Genomic DNA, 21,422 nt, shown 5'->3' with positions numbered 1-21,422 from the left:
GAATTTTAAATAAGAGCAACATTATCAAATAAAAGGAACTAATGTAAAGATGTAAGTTGGATTTCAGGAGAAGAGAAAGGATTTGGAATAATTTATGGTTTAATATTATAAATCTATGTCTAAAACTAAATTTAATTCTTTCATAATTTCAATTCTATATCATTTATCTCTTTCCCAATATGTTAATGAAAGTAAAAGAGAATTTTACCCTAAAATTTTTGGTTTTTCATTAGATGAAAAATAATCAATAATTAATTTCTTAATATTCAGAGAAAACAAATGGAAAATATAATCCATGAACAAAGTAATCTCATGTAGGCACTTCACGAAATACAGATTTTATTTGTAAACAAAAACCATTAGTAAAGTGCATCTGTTATGAAAATAACATGATATCTTTCATAATTAGAGTGTTTTTTTAAAAAAATTTTCTATGTAAGAGTAACATAGAATAAATTGTTTTTCTTATAACATTTATTGGTAGTGTTATTACTAAGATATTATAAAAAGGTGATAAAGTGCCATTCTGATTCTATATTATTTCTTCAATGGTAAATTAGAGGACATTTAATTTTATAGCAAGAGATATAATTCTAAAGATATTTTTGGTCTCATTATGAGGCAACTAAATAAAGGATCGATTAAATTTAGTCAATACTAATTGGAAATTTACCATGAATATAATTTGAGACAATTTGCTTCTGCAACTTAAAAAATTGTTTTGATACAAGGTGTTCTGTTTCGTATCATCTAAATCTCAAATTTGTTTCAAAAACTTAAATGTATTACAAATTTTAACTGATGATGTTTTTATTAGCTATCACTTGCTTGTAAAGTAAATCATTCCTAAACATGGATCTTAACAACCATGTATTGTTTCTCATTGTTTCTGTAGAGCAGTAATTTGAGAGCAGCTTTGAGCAATTCTGGCTTGAAGTCAGATTCAGCTGAGGGTTAGATGTGTCCAGAAAATCCATTTAAAGCATGGCTCACTCAATGGCTGGCAAGTTCGGTACTGTAGGTGAAGACCTCAGTTTTGTCTCCAGGGGTTATCTTCTGTAAAACTGCCTGATTGTTCTCATAACAATAAAGTTCACTTCCCAGCTCCAGAGAAAAATTTAATCTAAGAGACCACAGTAGAAGCCACATGTCTTTTACTTCCTAATTTTGGAAATAATACAACATTACCTGCACATATTCCATTAGTCACACAACTGAGCTCTGATTCAGTGTGCGAATGGTCTTCCCAGAGGCATGACTACAATAAGCCAAGGACCACTGGAGACTGTCTTGGAGACTAGTAGACACAACATTTAAAATATGCTGGATTAGGGCTGGGGTTGTGGCTCAGCAGGAGAGTGCTCGCCTAGCACATGTGAGGCACTGGGTTCAATCCTCAGCACCACATAAAAATAAATAAGTAAAATGAAGGTATTGTGTCCAACTACAACAAAAGAAATATTTTTTTTAAATGTTAGATTACTGTCAGAGATCATTAGATATTAAAGAGATTATTAAAATTTAAAAAATAAATTTCAGTATTATAGAAAAAGCTTTAGAATTTGATTTATAACTTGAAACTATTCACTCTAATTTCTCTCCAAAAGATGTTTACTTGTTATCCCTTAAATATGGAATTTTATTTGCTACTTTATAATTATGCTTATGTTGTTCCTCCCTCTTTTTTATTTAATAAAGTCCCTAGAGAATGTGAGTTCTTTTTCTTATGTTGAAGCTCAAGCTGTACTACTACCTGCAGGAAGTCTGATTGATTAGTTTCATCTACAATGATTCTTTTATTCTCAGCATTCCTATATAAGCAATTCCCAAACCCCACAATTGAGCACTTAATGAGTATTTTTCACACAATTACTGAATACCTACTGTGAACTAGGGCTTTGGTAGGTGATGGCATAAACATTGATTACTTATTTCCCTTATCAATTCAAGTAACACCTGTGTATATCTTACACATATGACACTAATATTTAGTACCTTTTGCAGTTAGACTCTTAAAGGTTTTTTTAATGTCCTGAAATATACATTTGTGTACAGAGAATATTTTATCAGTGGTTAATTAGGCTTTGGAAGTCAATATTCAATTTTTTAAAGTTGCAGAATAAAAAAAATCTATTTCCCTGTTAAGCTTTCAAGTTCAACTTTCAAATGTTATTATTCTATTTACTAATACAGCAAATTTAGCAATCATTTTGAGCACCCTATAACATTTAATTTCATTTGTATGTTTTTTTAATTCCCTTAAAATAGTATTTAAAACTATTATAAATTGAAAAGTTAGCATGTGCCCTTTTGCCTGGTTTTAGGGTTTTGTAGGAATGACATATGTAAAATAAACTCTCAGCTGATACACAAATATGGCATTGTTTTCATTAAATTATGAAGTCAAATATACTTCTATATTGAAATGATTCACTAGAAAACAAAGCACATGGCTTTGCTAAAAAATACTTTTATTAAATGTTTAATCAGTTCTTAAATGGTTAAAAACTTTTTAAAAATGTACTTCCACACTGAATTAGATAAGGATTGAAAAAGGTCAAACTTAAGTGGAATTAAAAGTCCTCAGGAGAATTTAAACAATGTTCCAACTAATAATAGCCTTTCTTAACCACCAGCACAGCACTCAAACATGAATCTGGACTTCAGAAGATAACTCCCAAGCTGGTAATAAAGACCTCATGGAGACTAGGAATCTTGGATAGCAATAAATCCTTAGCATCAGTCTTCCAACCAGAGAAATGAGAGACATACACCCACTGCTGTATAACTAGTTTAAGATGGTTGTCTCTAACTGCTGAAATAATTGGAGGCAGTGACATCTTGCAGAAAGCTATCTCACTACAAGTGGGCAAGCCTGAGCAGAGGTGAGACTTACATGGAATGTTTTTGACCCTAAACAAGTAAGGTTTAATGAGAAAAGAAAATTCAGAAGAATAACAGAGTGGGACTGAGAGGAAATCCATGATAGCTAAGTTAAAGCTTTGAAGTTTGCAGAGCATATTTTTTATTCACAAGAGATTTACACTAAGAGATGTGGGGAAATAGAGAATCCACAAATAGGGCAGGAGTAACGATAATAGAGATTTATTTGCCAGAAAGACTTTGTTCTTGTCGAAAATACTTCAGAAGCCTGCAGACATTTCCCTCCATAGTCTTCTTTTCTTGATATGTCATAAGGTTTCCTGATGAAATGCATTCAGGTTTGGTTAAGAGTAATCACCCTTAAGACCTTGAAGAGTTATCTTCTTTACCCCTAATAGGACAGCTTATTTTCCTTTAAATATATCCCTGCTTCAATTTAAAAATTCTAAACTCAGAGTCTGCATTTTATTCATTTACCCAACATTTGTTACAATTTTAAAAGGCAAAAATGGAAATATGCATATGATATACATATAATGAATAAATCTTATCCCAAACCTGGTGTAATTGTGACCCACATTTAAAAATAGAATATTTTTGGCAGTTGCATGATCCCTTTGAGAACATACTCTTATGAATTATCCCCTTTCTGGTCACCTTGTACAGAGGTAACTGCCAATCTCATGTAGTAATCATCTTAATCTTCTTTTATAAGCTCACTCTCTGTGTGTACGTTTGAATATGGTAGAGTTTAGAGATATAAAGTAGGTATTTTTGTGATATTCTCAGTATATTTAAATTATTTTTCATTTTTTTTGATGATAGCTACAGTACGTTCATTATAATTGGTGTATACAACTCATTGGATGAACCACAATTTATTTGTATATTTGGCAATTGAAAAACATTAAGCTGTCAATTATTTTTGACTCTTCTAAAAAATACTGCTATGAACAGGTTTGTATTCTTATTGTTTTGTATCTAGTTAAGACTGCCATTTTTTTTGATTGGTTGGTTTTAATCTTACTGTTTTGTATTGTTTCCATATATTGTAGATGAGTTTTTTGCTCAGTTATAGAGATAATACATGTTTTCCATTTTATGACTGTCTATCTATTTTGCTACCTGGTCTTTTGATAAATGGTATGATTAATCAAAATTAATTCTAGTGCAATCAACTGTATGTCTTCTTTGATTAGTGCTTTTTGTGTCTCTTCCTAGATTAAGGTTATGAACATAGTATCCTAAATTTGTCTTAATATTTTTAATACTTTCTACATTTAAGTCAGTAATTCACTTAAAATTGACTTTGTATATAGTAATATACTGGAATTCAATATAATTTTTTCCCTGTGACTAACCAGTCTTCACAGCAGCATTTATAAAAAAGGCCAATTCTTTCCCACTGTTATATTATACCATCTTTGTTTTATATCAAAGATCTATATAGCTAGAGGTCTGTTTTAAAGCTCTCTATTACATTGATCTATGTGGAATTGACCCCTCTGTTGCTTGATTTGTCTACCATGAACCAGTTTGACAGTTTTAATTATTATATTTTATTATGGGACCTCATAATTAAAACACTAAGCTCTCATTTCTTGTTTTACTTATAAGAATTACTAAGGTTATCTTGATCTTATGCATTTCCATGTAAAATTTATAATAAGCTTATTCCACATATTGGTTTGTCCAATCAATGAACATAGTATATTTTTGTAATATTTCAGGTTTTCTTTAGTGTCACACAGTGAAATATAATTCATATCTTTTACTAGAATATTTATAGGTACTTGACTTTTTGATGTTTCTTTAGATGGCATATTGTTAAATTATTTTTTAAAATGCATGTTGTATTGATGAAAATACAATTAATTTTACATGAATTTTATATGTAGAAGCCTTGATGAATAACTTGGCAACAAATTCGTCTGGATTTTCTACTTACACAATCATATCATATCATCTACAAATAATATTAGTTTTGTTATTTTCCTTTCCAATTCTCGTAATATTTATTTTCTTTTTTTGTTAGCACTAGCTAGGATATTAACACAATGTCTTTGTAAAAATAATATTGCTAGGCAAGATTGCTTTGTTTCCACTCTCAAAGCTAACAATGCATAATTATTCATGATGATTGCTCTAAATTTTTGAAGTTACTGTATTAGGTCAGGAAATTTGCCTTATTGTTTCAGTTACCTTAGTAGTTTTCTCAAAAATAAATATTGAATTTTTAGAAATGATTTTTTCTGCATCCACTGAAATGATCATACATCTTTCTCCTTATTCTATCAATGTAGTGAATTGTGTTGATTAATTTTCTAGTTTTAGACCAAACTTCACGTTGCTAATTAATCTTAATTGGGCATGATGAAGAACCTTTCTAAAATCATTTCAAAAACCTTTAAAAATGAAATTGGTCTATAATATTCCTCCTTTTATAATATCTATTTTTATTCTCTGTAAAAGTTTATGTAAATCTGGTTTTATTATTTGAGTGTTTTGTTTAACTTTCTGAAGACACTAAGTGGGATGGGAATTTTCTTTGTGGGAATATTAATTGCTGAGCCAATTTTGTTAAAGGTCTATTAAAATTTTGTATTTCTTCTTGGTCTGATTTGGTAGGCTATGTTTCCTAGGAATGTATTTATTTTATATAAATTTCCAAAATGAAAATTCACTCATTAAACATAAATTTTTAACATAATCTGCAGGTGTATTTTCCTTTTGTTTCTTTTTTCTCTTGATTCGTATTGGCAGAGTTTTAGTGATCTTATTTGTGCAGATATTCTTTGCACTATATATTTACCTTCCATTTCATTAACTTTTGCTCTTATTATTATTTTTTTATTTTCTCTTATCCCTTCATTGAGCTTATTTTTGACTTCTTTTATTTCTTTCTTTTTAATATGGACAATAAATTCCTTATCACTGATTAAGCTCTATCAAACACCTTGTGTTGGAAAATATTTTATTTATCTTTATATTCAACATATTTTCTAAATGTTGAAGGGAGTACTGTAACTGCTTGCCTAATCAAATTATTGTTGAAAGTGGCAAGTTTTCTTGAACAGCCTCTATGGTAGAGGCCAGGGTTTGTCAATGCTATGAAAGCAGGAGGGAGATTTTTAGAGTTAGTAGGGAATTAAGAGTAACTGTTTATTATGGGATAGTCAAACAGGCTGAAATTTAAGCCTATGTGCTAGGGAGAGTTCAGTAGTTCAATCAGTATTTGTCCTGGCCAAATATTGTTTCTATTATCATAAACTAGTACAGGCAAAAAAAAATAGATTATACAGAATTTATACCAAAATTTTCCCTGGGATCAGACAACTTAACCCATTGCCTAAATGTAACACCTCTGCTTACCTTGTGAGGATAGGACTGTGAAGAGAGCATTCTGCAAATGGAAAGGATGGATGCAGGGAGGGAGGAAGGAACACAAGAACTGTAATGTTTTTTATTTTGTTGTTGTCGTTGTTGCTATTATTATTTTTGGTACCAGAGACTGAACCCAGGGGCACTTAACCACTGAGCCACATCCCCAGTCCTTTTAATTTTTGGAGACAGGGTCTTGCTAAGTTGCTTAAGTCCTTGTAAAATTGCTGAGGCTGGCTTCAAACTTGTGATCCTCCTGCCTCAGCCTCTGGAGTCTCTGGGATTACATGTGTGCACAACCATGCCTAGCCAAGAACTTTAATGGTAAGAAGGAATCCCACTGGCTACCAGGCCTGTAAGAGTGGCTACATAGGTGGTGGGGAATGGAGAATGCTCTACCCAAATCATAAGAGCATTTGGAAAGTCTCTCCATCTCCCCATCCAAGCTGTTTCAAAGAAGTTCTCTCTTCCTCCCAGACTCTTGTCGCTTTCTTCTATTCTTTTAACCTCCTTTTTACTCTGGTAATGTTTTTCTGGATGTCAATGAGTTTCTTTCCCTCCTCCCCTTCTCTCTCCACTGAAATCTCTTTTCTAGCCCCAATCCTGACAGATCTCTCTAAATTTCATTCAAATAGTACACCATGGAAAAATGGAAAGAATGTTTCTGTGAATGTGTTCTGTGAGAAGTGTCTCTCATGGCAGAGAATTGGCCTTGGACATGCCAAAGAGATATTGTCAAAAATCCCCAAAGGAAGTAAATGCTGGGGAACAGAATTGGCACTTTGCTCCAGAATGAGCCTAATAATAACTAGAAGGAAAATGGGACAAGATAATTCAGGGCAAAATGTATAGAAATTGTTTGTTACAGTAAGAGCATAAAAATGTGAATCTGAAAAAAAAATTTTAAAAACCTATGATCAATTAGGAAAGCCACACTCACCTTATAGTTGTGGAAGTTAAAATCTTGAGAAGATAAATAATTTGCTTGCCTCAGTCCCATAGCAAGCTTGTGGCCCCTTGTAGCTAAAATTATAAGGCTCTTGGCTCAGAGGACAGTTCTTTCTCTACCACTGAACAGCATTTTGATTACTTACAGATCTATGAATTTTAAAATCTTGAGAACTCAACTATCTGATGCATTTATTTTACACAGTATTAGAATGGAGTTAATTACTCAATATACTGAACTTTAGAGTTGGAGATGTGAACTATTTACAACTGAATTTTTATAATTTGACCTAGTGAGGGTTGGACTCATCCAGTATGAACGGTTCAGAATGGCCTGGTGAATGAGGCATAGAAGTGTAGGATAGTATTTTTTTCTTGTTAGCAAGAAACACTAGTGTTCTGATTGTCAATGCATTCTGGCATGATTTGGACAGTCATTGTGATGGAGAGGTGGGCATTCTATTTTTTTATACAAAATAAGATGAAAGGTTAGCTTCGTGAAGCAAATTGAATAAGTTCATCCAACCAACACTGTATCCCAAAATGACTTTCACAGATTGTCCACTACATAGGCCAAGGATAAAAATAAATGTTGCCCTCAAGTAACTAAAAACCAAACCAGGAGTGCTTTGGATATTTTCAATCCTGCTGACTTTTGAAGAGATGCAGTTCTCCAAAATAAAATAAAGGCTAATAACTAAATATCACCTATGTGCCAAAAATAGGTCCTGGGGAGGGGGAAACGAGATCAATTAGATGTTGTCCTACATCTCAAGAGATTTATTTATCAGTTAGATGCTAACTGGTTCCAGTTAAAGATATTTAACTAGTTGTCAGCTTTGTAACTTTTCCTTGATCAGGTAAACCTATAGAATTTTAGACTTCATTTGACATGAGAATCGAACTGAATAAATGAAACTGTCAGAAAATGAAAGGGGAAGAAGAAAAACAATAAAAAGCTTATTGATTCGAATGAATTAATTATTCTAATCTCGATAATATACTTGCTATTAATAAATCTTTAAGTTAGTTAAAATTGGATTATCAGGGAGAGATGAAACCAGGAGATGTCCTGTGGTTGGACAGAGGCGTTGTCACAATGGCTTTGAGCTGACTAATGCAGAAGTGGCCTCTGTACCCTGCGGAGAGTGTCCAGGAGCTCCATGTTTGTGTCCTCACACTTGCTGAATACCCCAGGAGGGCAATTTCACAGTTCCTACCGCAGAAAAGGATTTCTTTTCCCACTTCAGTTAAAAATGAATTCAATGTGTGATACAAATGGTTTTCTGTGTTTTGTGTGTGATCTTTATAAGTCAAGCATTATTTCAACACATGGCTATTTGGATGTGAACAGACACACACACAATATATATATGTATATAAATATAAATACATATATTTATATATATATTTAAATATATAAATATAAATTTTAACTCAGAGGGTTTATATATATGTATGTATGTATATATGTGTATATATGTGTGTGTGGGTATATATATATATATAATATATATATATATATATTATATATATATATATAAAGGTGTTATGGTAAAAGAGAAATGGTGGAAAGACAGAGCCAGCTAGTGAGAAAGAATTCTGAAATTTATGAAATAGCTTTCTACTTATTCTGTGATTTAAATGTTGGTTAACATAATATATCTTAAGAGGAAATTATGATGTACATAGTGTTTAAAAATATTTTTCTCACAGCTATGTCAACCTATATACCTTTTTTCATGTGTAGTTACAGAAACTGAGGCTGAAAAGGATTTAATATGTTGACCAATTAAAGCATACTAAGAAGCAGAGCCACATGTTGTTTTGACATTGAGTCCAAGTTCTTTCCATTAAAGTGTTCCATCTCTTTGAGCAATGCCCAGTTTTTTAATACAGGTAATAATATTTGTGCATATTGACAGTTTGAGGGCTAAAAATTAGAATTCTCATTAAATAAAAACACTGTTTTGCTTTTTAATTTGAGCGGTTAGTTCACAGAGTAACTTTATTTTTTTTTTTAAAGAGAGTGAGAGAGAGGAGAGAGAGAGAGAGAGAGAGAGAGAGAGAGAGAGAGAGAGAGAGAATTTTTAATGTTTATTTTTTAGTTCTCGGCGGACACAACATCTTTGTTGGTATGTGGTGCTGAGGATCGAACCCCAGCCGCACGCATGCCAGGCGAGCGCGCTACCGCTTGAGCCACATCCCCAGCCCCAGAGTAACTTGAAATAATTTACAAATCTGAAAGGCATTCCAGAGAATGCACAAGTTTTCATATATCAAATTGTGTGGCATATATGGTGATTAAAATATAATAATTGCAACTATCTTTCTAGAATCTTGTACTAATTCTATTGTGAAAATTTTTTATGATCTTATATTTTAGTTGACAAGGATTATGATTATAATTATTTAAACAATCGCTTATTCTGACTTGATACAGCTTGGAATTACATTATTTTATCTAAGAAATGGGATATAATAAGCTACAGGACTCTGAGTTCTATAACTCAGCATGTTCATATAGTATTCACCACATGCCAGACTCTATTCTAGGTGCTTTATGCATCTTGCCTTACGTGATCATTCCAACGTCCCCATGAGGTAAGGACTATGCTTACCCCCATTTTATAGCTGAAGAAGCTGAAAGTTAAGTAACTTGCTTGAGTTCACACAACTAGCGAGTAGCCAAACTGAACTTTGAACTCAGACAGTTTGACTCCAGAAATACAAATGTGATCCGAAGCAACTCATCTAGCCTTAATTATTTCTTTTGAGTCTCTTTTCTTTTCCCCCATCTCCTCCAGTCACATACTACTTTCATTGTTGTTTACAGACACACACATTTTATTTCAACCCACATAATGCTCAGGTAGACAAATGCCTACAGCTCCTTCCAAAGGGTTCCCTAAGAATGAATGGAACCCAGGATATTAGGAAATTGTTGTCATTATGTAGAAATGCTGTAGATGCTGTGAGAAGGCAACAGTGGATTTCTTAAGTACTCAAGTAGCAGGTTTCTAACCTTAGTTGTTTTGATCAGAGAACTCAACTTACTGAAGTTCACCGTATTGGAAGATAGTGAGCTGTTAGGGAAGGTTTTAAAGAGCAATAGTTCTTCATTTAATTTTAATCCATACAACCCCAATATGACTTGACTCCATTTCTAAGCCTCTAATTATTAATAAGTAAAATGGGAATAATTCAGATAAACTTGAAATGTTCTGATGGAAGTAATGTGTGCAAAGTATGTGGCATGGTAAATGGCAGATGATTGTAGATGTTGTAGCAATATTTCTCTGGCTTAATTTGGGTCAGACCCAATTGTGTTCTCCATTTTCTGGTATTTGACAAAATTAATACTGAATGACTGATTAACAGATTAAAAAGAAGTCCACATTTCAGTAAAATCAATGACATTGACATTTTTGACTACTAACCTCACAGAATAATTCGTTACTGAGTATATGCAAGCAGGCAAATGATTGTCTTAGAACAGGCTCTGTTTAGAATATTGTTGAGTATATTCATCTCAAGATCAATCAATGCTTTTTGCTTGTTAAGTAGAGAGGAAGAAGGGAGGGTAGTGCATATTAATGAAAGCACTGGAGAAACTGTAACTATACCTAGGTATATACTATCACACCAAAACCAAAATAATAAATCCTAGAGTTCCCCAGAAAGCTGAGCCTGAGACCAAAAATAAATGTGCAGTCAGTTTTTAAAGGAACATGAACCTAGGGGAAGGGAGAGAGGAACTAAAAGAGTAAGATGAGAGCAGGTTAGAAGAGGAAAGCATTTATTTGCTAGCTCCACTCATCCCTGGGTTGAGAGCTGTTCATGGGATGCATCTGCACTTGTAGCTCAAGCATCTGACAGTGCCAGGTGGGATTCTGAAACACACATTGGTACCAGAATAGCACCTGACAGAAAGCAATATGCATGAAAGTGAGGCAGGGTGCTGTCTGGCTACACCTGTGTGTAGCTAGTTGCCACAGCAATAGCTGGTGTATACAGGGCCAGAAAAGATGCTGGGAAAGACAGAGCAGATGCCTAGTGCTCACACGGTGACTGCTTCTATTTACATTATGATCATCTCAACTGATATATCATTCTTCAAGATACAAAACCTCTGTTAAATTTTTGAAAGCAATTTTTTTTAATGGTTGCCCAACATTTGGGACTCATTTAGTGGCCTTTCTAGCTTTAACTGACACTAACTATTAATGTTTCTCATGTTTTTTTTTTAAGAGAGAGTGAGAGAGGAGAGAGAGAGAATTTTTTTAATATTTATTTTTTTTAGTTCTCGGCGGACACAACATCTTTGTTGGTATGTGGTGCTGAGGATCGAACCCGGGCCGCACGCATGCCAGGCGAGCACGCTACCGCTTGAGCCACATCCCCAGCCCCAATGTTTCTCATGTTGACACTGCTATTGTGGGCAACAGGACGAAAAGAAATCTCCCTTACTGAGAGAGCTGCCCCTAACACCCAATAGGCATTGTTAGCCTAACCCAACAAAGCTGTAGTGATACATAGGAATCCAGAAGCAGCAAAAGAGAAGCTATACAGGAATTGAATGTCATGGTAACTTTCTGATTTGACATTCAGTGTTTAGAAATGTGCACTCAGATTGGTCTTGAAGATGAAGAGTTTGAAAAATGATTGCTAAAGGGAAAAAATGATTATAAGTAATTTGGATTAATAACTATTCAAAAGTTAAAATATATACCTGACGCTTGAAATGCTCTTCACCAATGGAAAGGAAAGGATGGGTAATTATCTAGGAAATTAAAAACTTTCTGAAACCCTCAAATGCTCATCTTTTTCCCCTAAATTTTCTGAATAATTACAGTTCATAAGACAAAACTGACAGTGAATTTGTTTCTGAATCTCCTATAAATAGGAGTTCTAGAATAATCACTTTTATTTTTAGGTAGAGACCATTGAAAAATGAATGGGTAAATAAAAAATGCTAAAGAAATGGCTTGGGACTAAATACTTTTCCCATTGATTTTGTTCCATATTATTTTGCTCTTCCTAACATATATCACACATAAGAGATGTTGATGTAGATTAAACTAAACAGAAGTACTAAGCAAAATGACCTGCTTTGAAGCAGCCAACTCACGGTACCTAAAAATGACACAAGAAGTAATGATGTGCAGTAGTTATTTTAACTTTCTTCCAACTTCTCTTTTTGTGAATTTTGCTTTTAACAAAAGCCATTTTGTGTTTTAAGGTTGGTTGAGAATATGGTATCTTCCTGAATATTTCTAACTATATGATAGCATTACGTTAAGTATTTAATATCCCAAACAGAGATTAGAGTCAATTCTATTTTAACATTTCCCCTCCCAATGGTCAGAGTTACAGCAATTTCTTTTTTCAGATTTGTTGTAAAATTATTGTTACCTGAAAGTAGGTGTTCATCTAATATTATTGTGTTTTCTTCTGCCAAGTTTTGAGAACTGACTAGCTTTTGACAATGTGCCTTTGTATTTGGTTATCACTTTCTTAGCCTTGAATCAAAATAATCCACTCATACCTATGTTACGTAATTCACACCTGTCCATAACTTTTCACAAGGACAAAGTAGTAAGCTCATAAGTCATTGTCATGGGAAGGAATTTAAGGTGAAATGAAAGTAAAAGTGAAATTACATATATACATGCACGTGCGCCGCGCGCGCGTGCACACACGTTTTCATTCATTTATACATTCATTCATTGTTTGCTGGGCAAACAACTATAGAAAATATGCTCCTTCCTTCAAGGACTTAAAATCTGGTAAAGGAGATAAGACACACAAATAACTGATGAAATTGGAAAATAAGTGCCATAGGAGAGTTAAAAATATAGGCATCAAGAAGGAGAGCAAATAGATTACCTTTCTTATTAATGCTATAATGAGCAGGACTAAGAACTCTTTGGATTCAGAACTAAAGAACATTCAACACCTCTCATCACCTACTACATACAAAACCAAGGGTGTCCCAACTACCCACCAGGTAAGTTTTATTACCGAAAAAAAAAAAAAACTTGAATATCTTATCAGCATTTCAAGGTCACCATGTCAAAAATCAAAATCACTCTCCCACCAAACCAACTCCCTCCTTTCCCTTCCTTTGCTCCAAAGCTATTTGCCTATTTCTAATATTAAGGTAATGTCATTCTTATGTTTCAGCCTCCTCTATCATTGGCAGTATAAATAATAAATTACACATTTTCTATTTCCTTAAACCTCTTACCAGACCTTTCTTTTCATTTCATTGTCATACTCTCAGACTTCCAATGACAAACTAATTTCTTTACCTTTATCTCTCTTGACTCCAATAGTCTAGACAAATATTTTGCTGATAGATTGAGCTTCCTAATTTTTTATTTCCAATCATACAATTCCCATGCTCAAACACATGGGAATTAATTTACAAGTTGTAAATTAATCAACTTTATGAATCAATATTTCTTTTTTGATCATGCTGAGGATTGAACCCAGGGCAGCACACATGCTAAGCATGCTCTACCACTGAGCTACACTCCCAGCAATATGAATCAATATTTATCTTCCTGGTATTCCTGCTGCTATCTTTCCAAACTTATTTCTTAATACTCAGGAAATCCTTAACTCTGCCCAACATGCGGCCTCTCTATATTTTCAGACTAGAATACTATGATGTTTCAATGTTCATATTCAACAAAATCTGTTCATAAAAGCTCATAATTTATAGTTTTATATGAAGACTTTTCTGATGATCTTATACCACAAACTAAGCTAGCTGTAAATTTTCCATAATATTCTTTATTCGCCTCTTGAGACCTTTACTATAACCAAATTTGGCTTATCTTCTTTCCTTCCCCACTTTTAGGGCAAAGGATGATTTTTATAAATCTAGAGCATTCAGTGTAGAATTTGCTTACAGTATCTTCAATCAATTTTTATTTCAAGAAATTGAATGTTCAGTCACTAACAAATGAATTTCTCCAAGCAATTAAATCCTCCTTCAGCTACCAATAAAGGGGAATCTATTTTTGTCTGAAAATGCTATTTTTTTATTCCTGAATTAATGTAAAGTTTAAAAAGAAATGGCATCTGAAGAGTAAATACATGTTGTTTCCAGGACCTTCTTTTGCTTAGAATCCTCCTTCCTTTAACTTCTCAGTCCTGATAGTCAAAAGCTCATCAATCTAGACTTAAAAGCTCAAAGGAGCTTAAATGTCACTGTAGGGGTCTGTTCAGTTTTTAGTACAATTTAGAGAACTTTAGGAAAGAATGACAGTTTCCTTTCAGGAAACTCCTATATATATTTCAAAAGAAAAGCTTTCCAAATTGGACATTGTAAAATAGTATACCACCAACCACGTAATAAAAGTCACTCATGCCATGTAGAAAGAGTCCTTGGATTTTGACAACACAAAAGCCTATATTGTATTTATTTAAATCTGAGACTGACAAAAATGTTAGAAAGGAAATGTGATGAATTTCTCTAAAAGATTATGATTTAGAAATAAATAACTATGCAAAAAGCAAGGATCTGCTTGACAACTTGTGAATGTTAGGCAGATGAAATGTCTCCTGCACCTTAGAATGTGTTAATCATCCTAAGTTTTGGGAACATGTGAAGCTCTGGAATCAGTGTGTTCCTGGCACAGGGAGTAAAGGAAAGAACTTACTAGATCAGCCTAGGAAATGCTTCACTTCCTGTGCCCAACCTGTGAAGGAAACAAAGCAGGCCAAGCCAGGTGCAGCAAAGACTTAAGTGCCCACGGGAAAATCTCTTTCAGTTCCCTCTAGGCACCACATGGATGGTGGACGTCTGCTCCTATGCTGTAACTTCCTTTTCTCTGATAAGTGAGGCAGTTTTGTTGTTGTTTTGCTTTGTTTTTAGATGTCACAGACATTGGCCTTTAGTTAACAAGTGGGCTTGTTGGCAGAAATGGAGAAAGAGAGTCATTATTTAAGTTTTGTGTGTGCACAAATGGGAAACCATCTTCCTTGGGTTAACAGTTCATTAGCAAGATGACACTGTTTAAAAAAGGTTGTGCTCATTACCAGGGATCTCAAGGAGGCTGGCGCTTCACCAAAGCCAACGTTAATAGGAAGAATCTGCCAGACCATTCTGCGATGTCCTTCACCTTCATATCTTCCTTATTGACAAGTTTTGGAAGCTAATTCTATTGATCCTACTCCACTTTGTTTTCAAAGGATGTGTAATCCATTCTGAGTTTAATAATGCTGACAAAATGCTGTACTCGCTGATGCTTGCAGACCTGGACCTGCCAGCAGCCTAACACAGACTTTCGGAATTTATATTAACCTGGCATGTACTTGTGAGCCGTGCTTTTTATGGCATTGAGATTCTTATCAGTCTTTCTCACGCAGATTGACTTTACTCATCCACTAGCGCAGCATTGTTTCTGTGACAGCTGATATACATTCTTTATTTTTAAAAGTCAGATTCTTAATAACTCTTCTAAGTTAAAATTTCTGCCTTTGATACCTGTTGCAACCTAACTCTGGAAATTCCAAATTGCATGGTAAACAAGCTATGTGATTCTGCAATGTTGTGGAATTTGTCCTAACTTTTTACATAGATATTTTGAAAAATTATTGACAAAATGCTGCTCAAAAATGATTGATAAGATGTTGCTTATTTTTTCCCTACATTATACGTATACATCAGAATTTTGTAGGCAACAAACTTTTGAAAAGAGCCCAGACAAAATAAAATTAGAACTGAGTTTTTGGATATTTTCCCCCTAGGATTTCTCAGGATCAGAATCAATCTTTACAACTATGTTTATGATAGTTTGGTTTTCACACTTACTAAGTCTGTCTTGTATTAGAATCACTTGTTTATTTCTCCCAATGGTACATTTACCTCCATAGGCAAGGGCATCTTACTCATTTTTATATTCCTTTCACTGCCAAATATAGGATAGGAGCTTAATAAATATTGATTACATTTAATTAGAATTGCAATGAATTAATCAGGGAGGGTTAAGAGTCAAACATAATCATTTCTCGCCACTGTTCATTAATATAGTCAGAGATTATGTAGATACATATATATCCTTTATAGGAGTTTCTTAACTTGCAGTCAAGCAACAGGGATTTTGTGTTTACATATTCTTGAAATGTTATGCAAAATATGTGCATATGTTTTGATGCGTGTAGATTTTTGTAACAAAACTCTATAATCTTTAACTAAATGAGTCTCCCTGTCTCATCCCAACTGTTTAAGATATTAAGATTCCCTTCTTTAGGCAGCTGTACCCAACTTCTCAATAGATCAGAGCTGATAGACAGTTGGAACTAATATAGGGGAGCATCTGTGATACAATATTCCCAGTTACCAATCTTTCAGCCATTCATAACAATCTTCTGGACTTATGTCTAAAAGGAATACATATTTGAGAAGTGGTGCATGTGAGCCAGCATTCTATCCCCAGATTTTTCTTCTGTAACAAGGCCTGTATATTTCTAGTGCCTTTACGATTTTATCAAACACTTCAAGTCTATGGCATCAGCAAGTGTTTCCCTTCAGTGAAAGCAAATATTCTCTCTATGGCGCTGTCTCCACGCAATGGAAGTCAATGTCCACACGCTCAATTCATCAAAAGAATTGCTGCATCAAAATTTCAGGAAAAGCTCCCTGAAAGTAAACTAAGGCTAAGAGCTCATTCATAGTTATTTCTCATCCACACCATCAGAAGAATAACAGAAATAGGTACCTGGGCTGATTTCACAGCTGCAAAGACTGAACAGAAGAAAGAGAGTGGTCACTTGAAGCAGTTGCATGGTGCCTGTGTATCCTCTCAGTGGCTTCTCTCTTCAGAGTAAGGCAGGGAAAATTTCCTCCCAGCCTGGCAGGGCCTTATTAGCAAATGGAAAAGGTGTGCTGAATGTGAGCAGCCACTGCTCATTCCTACTTATTTTGGGGGCTCTGATAAGGAATGGGAGGAAATACACACACTCCCTTTGGGAGTTCAGCAGAGAGGAGATTTATTGTTTCAGTCCCTTACAGGAACTCTTTTTTTTTTCCTCTCTCTCTCTTCCTTTGGCAGCCACTTGTGTTTTTGTTACTACATTATTTTGTTCTTCTTCAACAAAAAGGTCAGGATGGGTTTTGAACAGAAACAGATTCTTCTTGAGAATGGATCAGAGAGCTTTCTAACTTTTGTTTTGAAAGTACATTTTGGAGTGGTTATAAAGGGACCTCATTAAGCGGCTACTCAGTGTGAATAAAAAAGCTTTAACTTCCCCAGGGCTAGACATCAGAGCAAAATCCAGCGGGAATCACATTTTGTCTTCTCTTTTCTACCTGAAAGCCAGACCAGTGAAGACTACCTTATGGGGGAGATAAGTGCAAAATCTTATTGCGTAGATCATAATCTGCCCTTGAGTAAGCAAGGAGACTTCTTTAGACTGCCCAGAGAGGTTTTACAAGTTATTTAAATTATTTAAGCAAGATGAGTGTGGGTGTTCACTGTTTTTATTGCTGGGCTTTGATGAAGAACAAGGAAAAAATACTTATAATACTTTGTGGGTAGAGAGGATGGCATTAGAATGGCATTGGGTGGAATGCCATCCCTGCAGACCAATGAGGCTGGGAGAGATGGCTTCTTCCGGACAAGAATACCAACCCGGCAGGATGACCTATATAGCAGGAATGTCTTTCATGTCGGGGATGACCGACTGAAACATGGTGATAACTCTGCCTCTACTCTGGATGCAACTCTGATGTGTGACAATAACTTCCTCATCCACAGACTTCACATCTAATCTCAGCCAATCACCCTTTAATAGACCTTAGACTTGCAGTCTACTGGATAAGAGTGTAGATTGATCTACCCTGACAAGAAACTATTAAAAAATTATACCTTTACCTGTTTATAAGGAAGTAACACATCTCATTGCTGAACCATGCTGGAAAGGACTCCGACTCCACCCAAGAGCAATTGTGGCTCAAAACCCCTGAATACACTAGCTTGTTTCATCTTAAGTTATGCCAAGTCTCAGAAGGGCTGGGTTTCTATTGTGGACTTTAAGGGAGACTTGATTACACCCTCTATTCTTATTGATTTTATAAAACAGAACACCTTTGGGATTATAATTTTGTCTGGCACATCCTAGAGAATAGATAGCAATGTATATGAATAGCTGTCACATGTACTTTCCAGAAATAAATTGGGGTGTGGTTGTGTGAATGCACATTAACTCACTTCCTGCTCCCTGCTGTACTCTAACTCTGGAGTTCACAGCACACAGGGTCACCACTGATGCTGGTCATTTCTAGGGTATCCAAAGGCACTTGGATTTCTTATCCCTGAGTGCTGTGTGAAACCCATTCCAAGAATGCTTAATTATAGATATTTAGGCTATTTAACCAAAAACAAAAACAAAAACAACAAACCAACAAACATATAAAGGACTTGTAGAGGAAAGAAGAAAGAGAGAAACAAAAACTAAGAAAATGCATTTTAAAGTGGCTAAGAAAAAAAAATATAGGAGTAATAAAAAGTGGTCAGTTTTGCCTCACTAGATCAGAAAGCACTTTTTTTAGGTAAAAGAATCAATGAAAACAGTAGTGGTTACAGAAGAGACAGATCAATGGCACACAATAGAAAGTATAGACACAAAAATATGTGTTATTGATATGTGTGTATATATATATATATATATATATATAGAATATGTATATGTACATATATATGGAAAGAGAGATGAATGTGTGAGCTTGCTTATATGTATGCATATAGACTAGATATAGGTGCACTTATTATTTTTTGATATAATGAATAGGGTGCATATTTAGTAAGTGAATTAGGGCACATATTTAGTAAGTAGACATTCACACATTCACATATTGAGAAACAGATATTCACATTTTGAGATAGTCTGCCTTGTTAGAAACAGGTATAATAGACTTCCAACTTTTATTAGAAATTTGTCCCATTTTCCACTTCAAGGTACTTTCAGGATCGTGTACTTTCCTTGGTGGGGATAGAACCTAATAGATTATCCTGTTACTTGCATATTAAGATAAGAATTGGGTGATCTTCTGAAGGTGTTGGGAACAGAGCTGAAATGAAATAGATACTGAGAAACCCATGGTGCAAGAAATATTAAGTCCCCTGCCTACAAAGCCAAAATGGAAATGAGCCTCAACAGTGGGAGGGCCCAGTCATGTGGCCAAGCCTATCTTAGGAAAATAGATATCTTCTGCACATAATGCCAGGGCCGGTGCTAGTTCATTATTGCTCCCAAAGGAAAGAAGACATCATGACAAGCTGGTTCTTGAGCTTCCAAAGAGTCTGTCCCTCACACTCTCAATTGTCTATCCCAATTTAACTTCTCAGCCTATAAAGAGAGTTCTCTCCCTTCACAATGACTCTCTAAATTTGCGTAAGTCCCTTGATTCAAGAAGATATGCAAATGGAGGGATCCTAATGGCATAATATCTCAGAAATGAGAAATATTTATTTCAGAAAAATATTTTTTTTAAATAACAAATAATAATTGTACATATTTATGGGGCATGATAAGATGGTTCAATACATGTATTTGTTCTGTAATGATCAACTTGGGGTAATTAACACATCAGTCACATTTATGATTTTTTGTGGTGAAAACATTCTTCTATTTGAATTTATTTCCTTTGTAAGTATCTTCTATTTTTCTATTAAAATTATTAATGGGTGTTAATTGTACAAACTGGTGAGATCATGTCCTCCCTCCCTTCTATCCTCTTTGCCTTCCCCTCATTCCTCTTCCCCTCCTTCCTCTATCCCCTTCCATCTTTTCTTTACTGGTTTAGATTCCACATATATGAGAAAACATGCTATACTTATCTTTCTGTGTATGCTTATTTTACTTAATATCATGTCCTCTGGTTCTATCCATTTTCCTGAAAATAGCACGATTTCATTCTCCTTTATGGCTAATATTCCTTGTGTATAATGCCATAATTTCTTTATTTATTCACCTGATGACAAGCACCCAGGCAGATTCCATATTGTGACTATTGTGAGTAGTTTCACAGTAAACATGGACACACAGGTATCTCTTCTGTGTGCTGACCTCACTTCCTTTGGATGTGGATAGCTCTGTCATGTGGTATGGTAGTTATTTTTTGTTTGTCTGTTTATTTGGTTTTGGTACTGGGAATTGAACCCAGGGGCACCTAACCACTGATCCATGTCTATAGCCCTTTTTTTGTATTTTATTTAGAGACAGGGTCTTGCTGAACTGCTAAATGGCTCCCTAAGTTGCTGAGGCTGGCTTTGAACTCACAATCTTCCTGCCTCAGCCTTCTGAGTCACTAGGATTACAGATGTGCACCACTGTGACTGGCCTTTATTTAGGTTTGTGAGGAAACTTCCACACTGTTTTTCATGGTGGCTATACATTCTCACTAACAGTCTATGGTGGTTCCTTTTACTTACATCACTGATGACATTTTTAATTTTTTTTAAATAATAGCCATTCTAATTGGCGTAAACTGGTTAAAGTACTTTCCATATATTCATTGGCCATTTGCACTTCCTATTTTGAGAGATGTCAGTTCAGATTATTTGCCAAATTTTGACTGGAATACTTTTGATGTTATGCTTTTTGAGTTCTTTATATATTCTGGATATTAATCCTCTGTCAGATGAATAGCCGGGCAAAGATTTTCTTCCATTCTGTAGATTGTCTCTTCTCTCTGTTGATTGTTTCCTTTGCTGTGCAGAAACTTTTTAGCTTGATAAAAAGCTTTTTAGCTTGTCAATTCTTGCTTTTGTTTCCCCAGCTTCTGGAGTCTTATTCAGAAAATAGCTGCCTTGGCCAATATCTTGATGTTTCCACAATGTTTTCTCTGGTAGTTTCAAAGTTTCAGGTCTTAAATTGAGGTTTGATACATTTTGAGTTGATTTTGTGCAGGGTGAGAGACAGGGTTCTCATTTCAATCTTCTACAGGTGGATGTCCAGTTTTCCCAGCACCATTTGCTGAAGAGGCTATCTTTTCTCCAATGTATGTTTTTGACACCTTTATCAAGAATCAGTTGGCTATAGATGTTCAGGTTTGTTTCCGAGTGCTTTATTCTATTCAATGATATACGTGTCTAATTTCTTGCCAATACCATTCTGTTTTTGTTACTACAGCTCTGTCATATATTTTGAAATCAGATATCGTGACATCCCCTGCACTTCCTTTGGATAAATAC

The 21,422-nt window shown here is 34.6% G+C and overlaps 1 protein-coding gene across 1 annotated transcript in view; it reads right to left on the bottom strand.

The window, feature by feature from the left end:
- Positions 1-17,097, bottom strand: part of EMCN (endomucin) — a 111,648-nt gene extending 94,551 nt beyond the window's left edge. The window contains exon 1 of the mRNA XM_081303407.1: positions 16,947-17,097. Within this exon, the coding sequence (XP_081159533.1) occupies positions 16,947-17,013 (67 nt within the window). The 5' untranslated portion in view covers positions 17,014-17,097. The remainder of the gene's footprint in view (positions 1-16,946) is intronic.
- Between the last annotated feature and the right edge of the window lie 4,325 nt (positions 17,098-21,422).

This window comes from Spermophilus citellus (assembly GCF_964194105.1).
Source record: "Spermophilus citellus genome assembly, chromosome: 8".
NCBI lineage: Eukaryota > Metazoa > Chordata > Mammalia > Rodentia > Sciuridae > Spermophilus > Spermophilus citellus.
Note: the sequence above shows the minus strand (reverse complement) of the source record. Positions and strands in the feature narration are given on the sequence as shown.